At 35.4% G+C, this 14,502-nt stretch overlaps 1 protein-coding gene across 6 annotated transcripts in view; it reads right to left on the bottom strand.

The window, feature by feature from the left end:
• CNTLN (centlein) overlaps window positions 1-14,502 on the bottom strand; it is a 321,096-nt gene that overhangs the window by 129,990 nt on the left and 176,604 nt on the right. For all 6 annotated transcript variants that reach the window (XR_011431201.1, XM_070248231.1, XM_070248227.1 and 3 more), the window contains exon 13: window positions 14,001-14,101. Coding sequence is in view for 5 of the 6 variants with exons in the window: in XM_070248231.1 (XP_070104332.1) it covers window positions 14,001-14,101 (101 nt within the window). In the remaining variant the exon portion in view is untranslated. The remainder of the gene's footprint in view (window positions 1-14,000; window positions 14,102-14,502) is intronic.

The raw sequence follows: 14,502 nt of genomic DNA, 5'->3' as shown, positions 1-14,502 counted from the left end.
CAATGGAGAAGGCACTGAGTTAAATCAGCATAATAAACCATACTCTTTTTTATCCTACATTTTCCTGGTCACCTTCTCATAACTGATCTCCTCCACATCCTTCTTTTTTTGTTTCAGCTGAAGATGGTATTTAAGCCCAAATTCTAAGCTATCTCCTTAGGGTACTCATTTCCCTGGGTATCTCCCATGTATAGGTGAGATATACATGCTAATAAATTTGTTTTTCTCCTGTTAATCTGTCTTTTGTTACAGGGGCCCCAGCCAAAAATTTAGAAAGGTAGAAGGAAAATTATTTTCCCCTCCCTTTCAAATGCTTCCAATAGGAGGTTAATCCAGTCATTAAAGATGAGTAAGTCTTTTTCAGATGGAACTGACAAAGAAAGGAAGAGAGTACTACACATAACTGTCCAAAAGTAATCAATGGTAAAGCACATTTGGGGTTTTATTTTGCTGATTTTCCTATTCCAGGATGTAAAAATAAGGCTAAACATATGAAAGATAAGGCTAAAGAGGTCAGCAAGGGCTAGATTACAGTGGGATAATGGAATGCAGTCTTCATCCCGTATCAGTAGGAAGTCACTAAATAAGAAAGTAATAAGAGATCAAAAAGTCTGCACATTAACATACCAAGAACAGAGCCAGAAGGAACCCTCTTATGCTGGATCAGACAGCAATTATACGTGGTATAAAACAAAATTGCACTCTGACTCTCCCCTTCTTTATAAAATGTACTGCAAAGGTTTAGAAACTTCTTGTTTATCCTCTTTAAATTTTTAGGTGCTTAAGTATAGTCTCAATATTTTAATGAATATGTAATTAAATTATGGCCATAAAGAATTACTTAATGTTAATTATTCTAAGAAGTAAGTGATATTTTGATAATTTTACTTCTTTTGAAGAATTTTTGGCTTCATTTGAAAAAACCTGAATGTGTTGAAAGTTTTCCCTTGACTCACCCATGAGTTAAAGCAGGATGACCATATCTCAAGGCCTGATTTTTCGGTCAGGTTCTTTTGGTATGCATCTGCCCACAATCTTGTCTTAATAGTAAGTAAACTGGAGATACTTGCCAGAAATTCTAAGTTCAATCTGTATGCTACCCAACTATTATGAAAGTACCAGTGTTTGGGGTTTTTTAAAGTAATATTTATTAAAGCTAATGTGAAATTTATAATCCATTTACTCCATCCTAGATGCTTTATTTCCTAGATTGAGCCAGACCATCTATAAAGTCATATATTTGCGACCTCTACTAACAGCCCTAGCATACTTTCTTTCATTAGTTTATACTTTTATATCATGCTACGGTAGTGTATTACTCAGCAAATGCTTACTCCCTCCTCCTCTACCTTCACGGGAAGAGTACAGATCCCTGCTCCATAGGTGTTGAACTTGGTCATATGAGTTGCTTTGACTAAAGGAATGTAGGTATAAATGAGTATGTATCTGTTATAAGCCTAAAACTTAAGTGTGTTTCTTCTCTCCCCTTGGAAGTTTCCAATATCTGCTTTGAAAAGAACATGTCCAGGCAGTCACTGCCCCCTTCAGCCTGGGCCCCAAGATTGAGACATGTGGAACGGTGTGAACCCAATACGTAGCCTGAAGTACATCTGCCCCAGCTGATCTGCAGAAATCAGAAGCAAGATATAAATGTATATTATTGTATGCCATTGAGATTTTGTGGTTGTTCATTCTGTAGTAAAAGCTGCCAGACACAGAAATTGGTAATTATAAGCAGGGTGCTGCTATGATAAAAACCTAAATTATGCAGGATTGATTTTGGGACTGGGTGGTGAGTAGCAAAAAAATACATTACAGGAGGCTGAGAAAATGGTGACCATGGTATGTAGCGGCAAACAATTGGCAAACTGCCATCTGGCAAAACATGGAAGACAAAAAATGCAGCTAATGAATTTATAATATTGAGTAAGGAAGTTTCAACGCAGAATGCTGATAGTGTGAGTTGGTTGTTGCTGGCTGCACTTGACTAGGTACTAAAGGAAAGAACTGAGCTCAGAAAGGAAATGGCCATAGGCATACAGAAGTACTTATGTTCCAGTACTTTCGGGTTGGAAAATGAAAGTGTTTCGCATCATATCAAAGAAGGAGCCACTGAATCATTGTCAGGATAAAGGTCAAATCCAAGACATTGACATTAATGGGTTTGGTTGTCATGACTGTTCTTAATAATCTTGGAAAATAATAATGTGATGCTTAGTAGATCCTTTCAGCTAGACAAAAGGACTTCTACAAAGACTATGGGTGAGGGCCTAAAAAAGTCTCATATGCTCCCCCAATCCTCCACAGAAACTCATATTGATAGTAGTAATTGTTGCTAGCAATATTTAATAAAATGACTTACTTTAGCCAAAGAAATGTGGGTGGAAGTTACAACGTGCCAGTGCCAAATCTAGGCCTAAGAGGCTCTGCATGTTTGTCTCTTTGTGGCCAAGAATCAGACACATGTAGCAGAAGTTAACTCGACTTGCAGCCTGAAACAGTGATAGATCAGATGACCTGCAGCAAGGAGAGTTGCTTTAGCCAACTCACAGACTTACAAGCAATAAATAAAGGCTTCCTGCTGTTTATGGATGAGTTTTCATGTTTGCCTGGAAGAGATTCAGAACAGGCTTCCCCAAGATGTGCCACTTTGGCATGTGGATTATTTTGAGCTGAAGGCAACTGAGACCCTGAGAGTTCAAGAGAAACTTTTAAGAATTTAAAGAATTTAAATTGGGGTTCTTGCCCATAATAAGAGTTATTGCCAGAAATAACTTTTTATGACCTATCTGTATGGTAGGGCAAACATCTAATTACTGAACATCTGCTCTTTTTTTATCATCCAGAGAATTACCCTCTTCTATGAAGCCTCAGGCCCCTAGCCCATTCCTTTGCTCAAGATGGCACAAATACCTCATTTTACCTTTCTGTCTTCAAACCTCTCATGAATGTGAGGTCTCTGAGTCTCTCACGTATGTGGGGTTCCCGTATATACAAAATTAAATTTGATTTTCTCCTGTTAATCTGTCTCATATCAATTTAATACTTAGACCAGCCAGAAAAACCTAGAAGGGTAGAGGAAAATTTCTTCCTCCCCACAGTTGGCATAGTCAGCAGGATAAACTTCCCTGGCTGCACTCTGATCCCTCTGAGGCTGCTGCAGCTGACAGATCCTGGGACATCTGACAAACACCAGCAGAAAGTAAGACTTCTTGCCCCATCAGTCTCCTGGATCTCTGCCATTGCAGGGTCTACTGAAAGCAAGAGTAGTAAGAGTCTTTTTCTCTCTTTCCTAAGTTTAGATTAGCAGGAGAATATTTGTGGAACTAGTTTCTTAGGCTTAAGCAACCCTGGTAAATTTGATAGACTACTTTGCTAAAGTACTCTAGAGTACTTTTCCTCCAAGAGAGGGTCATTGTTTTCTGTTCTCTGCCAGCCAGAGGATGCATATGCATCTGGCAGGCAGCCGAACAGGCTATGGATCCAGGCTAAGGAAATCTAAACCTATTCTACTCAAAAAGGGGGGAAATGTGATTCCCTGCATTTTGGAACAGCTATTTAAAAACAGTGCCCCTCAAAAGTCTTAGGCTAACTCGGAGTGAACTGTCTGGATCTTGTGAGGGCTGCATTGTTTTGCACTCTCTTGTGGAACACCTCCTGTGTTCTTGGTTAAACTATAAAAAGGCTTATTGGTTTGAGTTGGGCTAATAGGATCCTACTCATCAATAGCCAGACAATAGATCCTCTGAATTGGAAAAACTTCTAAATTGGAAAAAACTTTTAGAGAGCTCTCATATCTCTCATATTTGTATAAGAGCTAGCCACTGAGACTCCCTTAATAAGTTGAAAGGACAGAAATTAGAACAAAAATTAAAATCCACTCAGACCCCTTCCAATTTGCCTTCAGACATTTGCAGATATTGTAAAAAAGAAAAATCAGGACTTTCAAAATACAATTGTCTGGCATTTAAGGAAAAAAAAATAATGTAACAGCTAGACTTAGGGACTCCCTAACAAGATAAAAGAACAGAAAATTAGACTTAAAATAAAAATCCAACATAAAATCCTCTTCTTAAAATCTGGCCCCATCTGCATGTTTTAACTTTCCTACAAGATTTACAGAAAATACTCCAGCCTAATCTCTAAGAATATACAGGTTATTCATGTAAATGGTGAAAGCCAGAAAATGAATTTAGCAGAAGCACCAGGGACATGCAGTAGGAGTTGCTTTGCTGGACTCTATAATCAGGCTCTGTCAGCTTCAGGCCTTCCTATGCAATATCTTTTGCAGCTATATCCCAGATCACCCCCCGCCCCAGCTCTGCCCAGTGAATTCATGTCCCCTGGACAGCAGCAGATCTTTTGAATTATAAAGCCTTTTTTCCTACACTTTCAGAAGATCCTACCAAATACAGAAAAGAATTAAAAGATCAGTGGCCATTCTATAGTGCCCAGCCAAGGGAGCAAAATAAAATTTCACATTGTCCCTTCCTTTCCAAATCCAGACCCATTAGTTATTGACCCTTTCCCTACCAGGAATAGCTATTGCCTTCTTGCTTGTCTCATTTTGTGTCCTAAGGGCTGGGCTTGGCTTTCTGCCTGCCTGGGACATGCAGGCTGTCAGCCTTTCTTTTGTCCATCTTTAGGAGTGACTGGATCTTGGGAAGGTAACAACCTTTGGGGATGCCTCTTGGGTCCATGGAGTTGTTTAATACTGCCAGGAATATTTACTGTTTGTCCTAGCTAAAAACTGGCAAGATATTTAAAAGAATTTTTTTTAGTAGCTCTATGCTCAAAGGTTGGCCAGAAACTGGAAGGTGATATTCACAGCCTGATAGGAATTTTATTAGGCCTTCTTCCCTCATCTAAATAAAACTAAGTACACAGGAGGGAAAGAAGCAAATTAGGAATGATGTAGTTGGATGGGTAAGTCAACCTATGATGTATGTCATTTAAGTTACAACCCAACTCCTGAGGAATTGAGAGCAACTGTCCCTAGGTTATAAATCTTTGCAAGACTGGAAATGCAGCTCTAAAGGCAGTTCAGATGCCACCCATTCTTTTTGACCAATACTGAAACCTCCTCTATTTACCTCAAAAGGCTTGTAATCTCTCCAGGAATCTTATCGAGACCATCCCCAATTCCTAAGACTGAAGGAAAGAAAAAGGAACAGGAGGTCTTTTAAAAATACAAAGAGCTATAGAAGAACCCTTGCCCAAAATCTAGGCCACAGCTTCTATAAGATTACTTGCCAAGAACAAATACAAATCTTAAGTGTCTTCTCCACAAATATTAGTAGAAAAAGCTTTAGCCATCTAAGCAGGCAACCTTAATTTATTCCATCTGCCAGAAACAGTTTTGATCCAACTGTTCTTTTACTAACTAGTTAGTTTTACATTATTATACCCACCTTGTGGATAAAATTTTAAAACAAAAGCTATTTAAGGACTCTGCTTGCATCTGCCTATCTGTGTATGTCTATGAATGTATGCTATATATATGTGATATTTTTCTACCTCCAGATGGTATTGCCAAAATTAATTTGTAAAAGAGCTCTATTTAATTAGCTTAAAACTGAGCACTTATAAATTAAATATTCTTAAAGTTCTCAGAAATATAATGAAAACTAGCCCAAGTGCCTTTCAGGTTCATGTAACCTGGGAAAATATTCAGTACTAAAGCTAGTTTAAGTTTGTTAGATTAATAAAATAGGCATGTCTTTAGAGTCATCAGCAATGAATATAATGTAGACATACAACTTTTATTCTACCTGGGTTTATTAGTCAAATAAGTTCATTATATCTGTGTTACAAAATTTGTCAGTGAAAGAAAAATAACTTAGAACGATGGCTGACTTTGTCTAATATCTCATGAAATTTTTTTGAGTAATCTAAATATAATTATTGAGAACAAGTAGATTAAATAAATCTAAGTAAGATAAAAGGTTTTTAGGTGAACTTTTTAGCAATAATTATGTTTCATGGTATAAGTATTTAAAGAAAGCTTCCAGAATCTTTTTGATTACTTGAAACTTTAGAGTTTTGCTAAGTTAAATGACAGCTATTGATAATGATAGATGATTGACAGAAATTCTGTGTATATTTAGATCATTTCTAAATAAGATAAAATACTGAAGCATTAATTACTGAACACAGGTCTATCTACTTTTGGGTTCCTTTTACAGAGAAACTAAAGATATTCATGTCTATCAATGAACATGTTTTGTGCCACACTAAGAAAAAAAAGGATGTGAGGTATGGAGATGTGTTTTCATTAAGGGAAATGAAAGTAATTTTGTCCTGGTTATTTCAGAATGGAATGAATGAGAGAGAGAATTTTACCTTCTGTAATTAACCTGGCTAAAGCTGAATTGTATTACAAGGGTTTAAAAAATAAGTATTAATATCAATAATGTACTTATGTAAATTTAAAACTTAATATTCCTTCATCTTTAAAGAGGATAAAGATTTCCTGTACTATTGGCATGCTCCTGATAAGAGCTTATAAAAGGAAAGCAAAGACGTTATGTTTGATCAAAATAATTTTCTGTGTTGCCCTCTTTGATATTTTTGACAAACTTCCCAAAATCAAATTCTAAATGAAGTCTTTTTGACCTGGAAATAGGTCAAAAAGAGGGTCCCTGGAACCTAAAAAGATCTGTTTTCTCTCCTTATAAAAAGAGAGATGTTAAACTAATTAGACTTATTTGGTATGTTAAACTTCATGGGTAACATTATCAAATAAAAGATGATAAATTTTCTTTGGTTGTATCGTATGGGTGAATGGTATTACTATAAATGTCCTAGAAATTACACGAAATTTCAAAAGTTCTGGTATGCCCTGGTATACCTTTATCACTTGTAATTCTCGTTATCTTAAAATGTTGTATGTCATAAAAATAACCAAGTTTCTTTCTCAGATGCATTACAATGCTGTCTTTTGCCATTTAGAGACAGTTATTGTTTTACTCTGATGCTTTTGCAAAAATACTTCAACTTCAAGAAGATTCATAGAAAGCACTTTTTGACAAGTATAGGTTTCTGATAACTTTCAGATCATACCATTGAACTGGGTAAGAAATTACAGAACTCTAATGGAAAAACTGATGGCTTCATAGAACTGCTAACGAAAAAACAAGATCAACATGAATTAATTACATAGGACTGAATGAAGTGATAAATATAATCACAATTTTTATGATTTTTATCTGAAATATTTTTTTAATCCTTTGTTTCCCAGATATAAGAAAATTTTTATTTCTCCTAAGCTAACTATGACTACAGGAATTGGTAAATTATACCTTTATAAGCAAACTTGAAACATATCTCTTTCTTCCTACCCGATCACTTCAGAATTTGGAAACTCTCTGTGAGTATTCCTATTTTCATGACAAAATTTTTAGTTGCATAAGTTCAATAAGAATCTGCTTTCTTTGTAGCAGGACACAATTGGGAAACATTGGTTATACTACCAAGGCTTTGACTGAAGTCATATTTGAGAAAGACATGCATAGACTCAGATATGACTAAACAGCTTTAAGGACTGAAGATTGATTTTATGGAGCCAATAAAACATCCTGGAAAAACAGCCTCAGACCTGGGTTACAGGGTTCCCAGCAGCCTTACCAGGTGAGTAAGAAAGATCACTTCCTGGCAGGCTCAGGAACCTCCAGATATTTTAGATACTCTGAGAAGAGAGCAATTCACTCAAATCTATACGTATTGCTAGCAAAGTCTGATGATAGTCCTTGGCTTGGCTTTCCCAGACTCAAGAGGGCTTTCAAAAATTCAATCTGAGATTCCTTATGGAAAGTTCCAGCAAAGCATATTTAAAAGAGCTTCCTATATGGTTAATCACTATTCTTGATGCATTTATATAAATCACAGGTCAAGTTTATTGAACTTATTTTGCAAAAAAATTAGACTTAATTTGGCTATCTTTGGTAGAAATGAGGGTGATCTTAGAGAGAAAAATTATGTTTCAATAGAAACTATCACACACTTTTGTAGATGTTAGATTCTAGTGCTGTTCACTGTCTTTTAAGCTTTCATTTACTACCTGTAAACCAGACTGTATCCTAAATTCTTCTATTTTGCTCTGATACTTGGCTACAGACCTCCAAATTACCATAAACAATTTTCTCCCATCTTTTTGACTTGAAATCATTGAAAACTAAAAGTGTTCTTTTCCCTAAAGACCTGCAAACAGAGGCTGAATAATTTGACATAAACTTAAGAGAGGTCAGCACAACAGCCCATGCCCATGTTTAGACAATCTTTGTGCCTACTGTTATGTAAGCCACTTAGAAAGTTTAGCTGAAAACCTATAACATCATCAGAGACATGTCAAAGTGCAAAAGATGATTTGACCCTGACATCTAGAAATCTTCTTGACTGGCTGCCCCTTAACCTCAGAAACTGGTTTAAAATTTGCGCCAACCATTAATCTTTGTTTTCCTTTGTTTCATAGACATGTCTCCTATTAAATACCTGATTACTTGCTTACACAATACAGGCCTAACTTTGGGATCCCACCTGCAAGAATGTCTCCTGAAACTGTACATAACTGTTTAACTGAACTTTCTAACCTATTCTCTAAACTGAGAGACTGATTCAATGAGTTGGAGCAATCTACCAAACCAACCTCTGGAAGGTGAAATTTATGAAGTTTCAAAGGCGGGACTAGAGGGGTTCAGAATAGGCTTCCCCAGGTTGTGCCACTTTGGCTCATGGATTATTTTGAACTGAAATTAATTGAGAATCTATGAGCTCAAGAAAAACTTTTACCTCTCCTTTAAAGAATTTAAATTGGAGGCCTTTCCCACAAGAAGATTTACTACCAGAGATAACTTTTTATGACTTATCTGTATGGCAGGGCAAATATCTAATTACTGAGCATCTGCTCTTTTTATTGTCATGTGAACTACTCTCTTCCCCTCTGAAGCCTCAGGCCCCTATCCCATTCCTTGGCTCAAGATGGCATGAATACCTCATTTTACCTTTCTGTCTTCAAACCTCTCATGTATATGAGGTCTCTGACTCTCTAATGTATGTATTCCTGTACATACAAAAGTAAATTTGAGTTTCTCCTATTAACCCATCACGTGCCAATTTAATTCTTAGACCAGCCAGAAGAATCTAGAAGGGTAGAGGAAAATTTCTTCCTCCTCCACACTTGTTTGTTTGTTGCATTCTTTGGTTGATAAACAAACCTTTGGCTTTCAATGAAGAATACCATAAACAGTGGTTTTATGAACATACTTGTGCATCTGCAGTAAAGATGAAGGATTCCTGATCCCAGTCAAATCCTATATGTCACTTTTCAGGCCAGACTAGAGGTAATTACATTCTTTACCTGGCATGCTTCATACAGGAAAGCTCCCTCCCCAACCGGACCTGGTGCAGTCAATGGACTACAGTCCCTGAAGAGAGTTACAGTTAAGGACTCAGCTCCCCATGGCCAACTACATTTTTATGCATATCTGTATTCATAGCCTCAGAGCCTCCACTAGGCTTCCTCTGAGAGCCCTCCTTATTGGGGACCCTTTGGCTAAGGCCTTCTTCAGGTGCCTCTGCCAACATATTTGGTGGTTAGGGGAGATGGTAATCCTGAAGACACTTTTCTTCATTCAAACTCAGTACTCAGTACCTTTCCTCTCCTGGCCCTCCCCCCTCTCTCTCCCAAGACTGAGGTCAATAAAAACGCAGGAGACTTTTGTTCAGGGCTCCTTTGGCAGTGAGACAATCCCTACGTCTGTGCGGATCCATCTGATCCTCAACTGGCATGCAGTTCCATGGGGGAAAATGGAACAGGAGGAGTTGGCGCTTTCTCCACTTTAGCCTCTTGCTTATACAGTAAGTGATTAAAGCCTTGACTATTTCTTTTACTTTGGCTTATTATCTTAAATCAGCCACTTGGATACCTGGCAGCTCAGTTCTCTCCAGCTGAGTTGAGCTCCTGACAGAGATATTCTGGGATTATTTTAAAGATTCACTATACTATGAATTGCAATTTTCATTAAAGAGAAATTTAGTGTGGTAGAGGATTAAGGTGTTCATGTGGGAGGTTTAGAGGAGGTGGAACTGATTTGAGAGAAAAGGTAATGAGCTTTTTTTGAAGGAAAGACTTAACTTTTAAAATAGTTGCAAGAATAGCCAGGGAAAAACAAGTAGCAGGAAACAAGAAATATACATCTGGCACACGGAGAGAGGTTACTTACTATTCATATAGATTTTGGACTTTAATGACGGGAAAACATGTTCAATGACAATAAAAGATAGAGGTGCCAGATTTACTCTTCCACATGGAACAAATAAAAAACTAGACAAAGTACATGAAAAAATGGTTTTTAGACATTGGGCATAAGATAATACAAGGCAGTCATCTCAGAGAGAGCAAAAAATGAAGTGTACCCTATGATTGCTCCAGCTTACTGCCTAGAGAGAGCTTCCAGGCCACAGCACAGAAATGGAGTGCCTAAACGGAGTCTGGTGATCTTCCTCAATTGAAGAGACAGACCCCAAAGTCTAGGGAGGCCAAGGAAGCTAGAGTTTGTAGGGCAAAGTGCCAGAGAAGAAAGATCTGCTCAGAGATAGGGAGAGCTCTGAAGATCTAGAGAGGGTCCCCCTTGAGTCTTCAGCTAAGTACTGAGCAGCACATGAATGTGAGTAAACAACTCAAAGAAAGAACCACCCAAATATTAGGGAAACATTCTCCGAAGCTCACATAGACCCAAGACTAGTTCCTGCTCCCAGCAGCAGTGAGTAACAAAAAAAGACACACTATATACTGTTGAAAAAAGGTAAGAATGACAGCAGAATTCTCACTGGAAATAATTTAAGTCAGAAGTTAGTGGAGTAAATTTTTTAAAGTACTAAAACAAGAAAATAATTGCCAATGCAGAATTCTATACTTACTGACAATATCTTTCAAAAATGAAGATAAAATACAGATTTTTTAATCCAGGTGTATAAAAGCTGAAAGAATTCATTACCAGCAGATGTGCACTATAAGAAATATTAAAAAAGAGTCCTTCAGGAAGAAAGAAAATGATACCACGTGTAAATCTAGATCTATAGAAAGAAATGAAGAGCAGCAGAAAAGGTTCTTAGTAGAGAAAGATGAGAACCACCAGGTTGGCTACATCTAAGACTCCTCATTAAAGCCAGGTAACAGTTTGAATCCTTGGAATCACCCCTTCCAGAACAGGAAACACTCTATGGTAGCACAATGAACTGGACATTTAACAAAATACAGATTTAAAATCCAGCCTGGAAGAAACCACTTTTAAAGAAAAAGAAGAATTTATCAAAACTCTGAATTTAATAAAATATGAGCTCAAAAAAGAGATAATAAGACATCCAAAGGAAATAAAGAGGGAATTTGAAGAGCTGATGCAATAAATTGAGAACCAAAAAACATCATTGTAGATTTAATAAAAGTCTATTAATATTTAATAGAAATATTAGAGAGAAAAAAGGAAGGAATATACATGGCTACCAATTAAATTACTGATGATGGAAAGTCTGGAGATAAACTGAATGTAAAAGAAAAAGACAAAGATTTAGAAGAAAATAGATATGAAAGTCAAACAAAAAATAATCTAACCTAAAGACAACTGATGTCCTTGAATTAGAGTATAAAAAATGGAATATGCAAAAATAGATAAGGAAACTTTCTTTGGAATGAAGGAAGATCTTTACTGACAAATAAATTGTATAGATAATCCAAGCAAATACAATTTAGAGCAAAGTATGTCAAGACATATTCTATTTAAATTTTGGAACATCAAAAATTCAGGCATCCACATGGCAAAAGCAAGTCACATCCAAAGCAAGGAGTGAGGAGAAATCACATGTTTCTCCATAATACAACTTCACAGCAACTGTCTACTCTAAAAATGGGTAATATCTAGAAATTGCTGAGGGGAGAAGAGTGTGACTCAATAAATTCATACCCAGCCAATTCACCCCTCGACTAGAAAGACTGTTGAAACACATTCTTAAACATGCAAGCTCTTACAAACACGGCTATTTTGATTCCTTCTTCAAAAAACATACTTTGAATTTTATCCGGCTAACCATGAAAAAAACATCAAAATGAAGAATTCATGAATACAAAGGCAATGGCTTTAAAACAAGTGCTGAGTACTGAGCCCATTATATGTAGAAATTAGACTTTAAAACTGACTAAATCATTGTTGCAATGTAGAAGATTATAGACTTTAATAAAATTAAGAGATATTTTAACGAAAAAAATTCAACACATGGGGAAACGAAATGTTCTGTAAAAATGATTTTTTTTGTCATCACGCATGACAAGATGTTAATTTTTAATATATACTTTAAAAAATACAAAGTAATTCCATCTTCAACATTTTTTGAACCTTTCTTCTTAGTCTTAGAGACAACTTATAGAAATTAGTATCTCTTGAAGTAATGAAACATTTACCCAAAATTCAAAAGTTCCTTTACTTTTACGTGTATTTCTTTTTATTTGGTTGGCTACAAAATAAAATAATATGTAAATATCTTTTCTAAAAATAGCATATATTATGGTTTTCTTTTCACACAATTTATCACTCTAGGCTTCTTTCTATAAGTATTAAGAGATATTTGATTTTATAATTATTTAATATTGAAATTTTGAGTTTTAAGTGTTTGTGAATTAGGAGTCTTTTCTTTGCTTTCTTCTTTTTATTCTTTCTTATTTCTTGAATATTTATAAGTATATATAATTTTCCAAAAACAATAAAGTTATTATTTTCAAAAAGTAAATCAAGGATAAAGTCTTAGAGAATCCCAATAACTAAGGAGTCAATGGTAATAAGTTCCAGTGGAAGAGACAAAAAAGATATAGGCAAGAAAAATAGGAGGTAAACAGGGGAAAACCAATGTTTCAGAAGCCAATAAAGGAGCAAGCTTGAAATATGATATAAATCAATGATGTAAAATATAAGGTTTCAAACATTGGCCTTCACAAGTCACCAGTGACCTAAGTAAGAGCAACTGGAACAAAAGTAATGAGGACAACTGTCAGATGAGTGGTATATTAATACAATTATAAATGCATTAAGTATAACTTATTGTTCATTATTAAATATAAACTGTCAACATCTAAAAAGTATAGTGGTAACAATTAAACTGTAGTAAGGTTAAATAAGAAGAAATCCTGTCATATCAACCTTATTTGCATTTTTCTAATGAGGTACTGAAGTTCTCTAGTAAATATAGTATCTTGATTTTGACAAATGAATAATCTTTCAATTGGAGCAGATGCATTCCCTCTTACTGAACCCTTTTAGGCTAACTCTATGATTCTGATTCTAGGAAAATAGATGAGAACTAAATGATTTCTAGAAAAATGTAATATCAAGTGAAAATATAAATGAATTATTGATATTGAGTATAATAACTCCATATTATCTATAAAACTGTGAACAAACATAACTAGTAAAACTTTTTCAATGAATAAAAAATGAACATCTCTTTTCCTTACCAAACATCTCTTTAGAATTTTTAATAAATTATAAAGCTGACTTTTAGGTATTCTCTCTATTTGATTTTCTCATGAAAGGTGAAAATGTTAATAAGATATCAATGAGTAACGCAGTTTAAACAAAGGGAAAAACATAAGATTCTTAGAAGAAACATCAAGAACTGGATAATGAGGGGCTGGCTTGGTGGCATAGTGGTTAAGTTTGCGCAATCTGCTTCGGTGGCCTGGGGTTCCTGGGTTTGGATCCCAGGCATGGACCTACACACCACTCATCAAGCTGTGCTGTGGCATCATCCTACATACAAAATGGAGGAAGACTGGCACAGATATTGACTCAGGGACAATCTTCTTCAAACAAAAAGAGGAAGATTGGCAACAGATTTAGCTCACAGACAATCTTCCTCACCAAAAAAAACCCCCCAAAACACAAAAAAACAAAACCAAAAACTGGATAATTAAAAAAATGCCTGCATTAAATATTTGTTCTCACAAAAAAATGTACCTTCTCTTTTCTCAGCCAGACGTGTATTCAATTCTTGTATTGTTGCCTTATCAAGAGATATTTGTACTTTAAGTTTATCCAATTCTTCTTGAAGATTCATCCTATGAAAATTAACACAATAAATGATTATTTTAAATGTGTAAGTTAAGGAATAATGTAGCAAACAAATAACAGCAGCAAAGATATTTAAGATCTATGAATTAGTAGTAAAATAAAAGCAAAAATATATTAATATTAACAAATTCTAACAATTAAAATTGAATTTTAATTAGGATCTGAAAAGTAAAATATTTTAAGTGATTTAAGTGATTTTTGACTTTGCTACATACTTAAAATATAAACTATATGATTTTAAAAATCATGTATTAAGTTACCCGATCACTTTTTACCACACAGATATGCTACGTAAAATAAAAATAAAAAATGTTAATACATACCACTGAAAGCAAAGATACTAAATCTATAGATGTCAAGTAAAGACAAAGAACTCCTGCTAGTAGAA

This window comes from Equus caballus, chromosome 23 (assembly GCF_041296265.1).
Source record: "Equus caballus isolate H_3958 breed thoroughbred chromosome 23, TB-T2T, whole genome shotgun sequence".
Classification (NCBI taxonomy): Eukaryota; Metazoa; Chordata; class Mammalia; order Perissodactyla; family Equidae; genus Equus; species Equus caballus.
The sequence above is the reverse complement of the archived record's forward strand: the minus strand, read 5'-3'. Positions and strand labels throughout refer to the sequence as shown.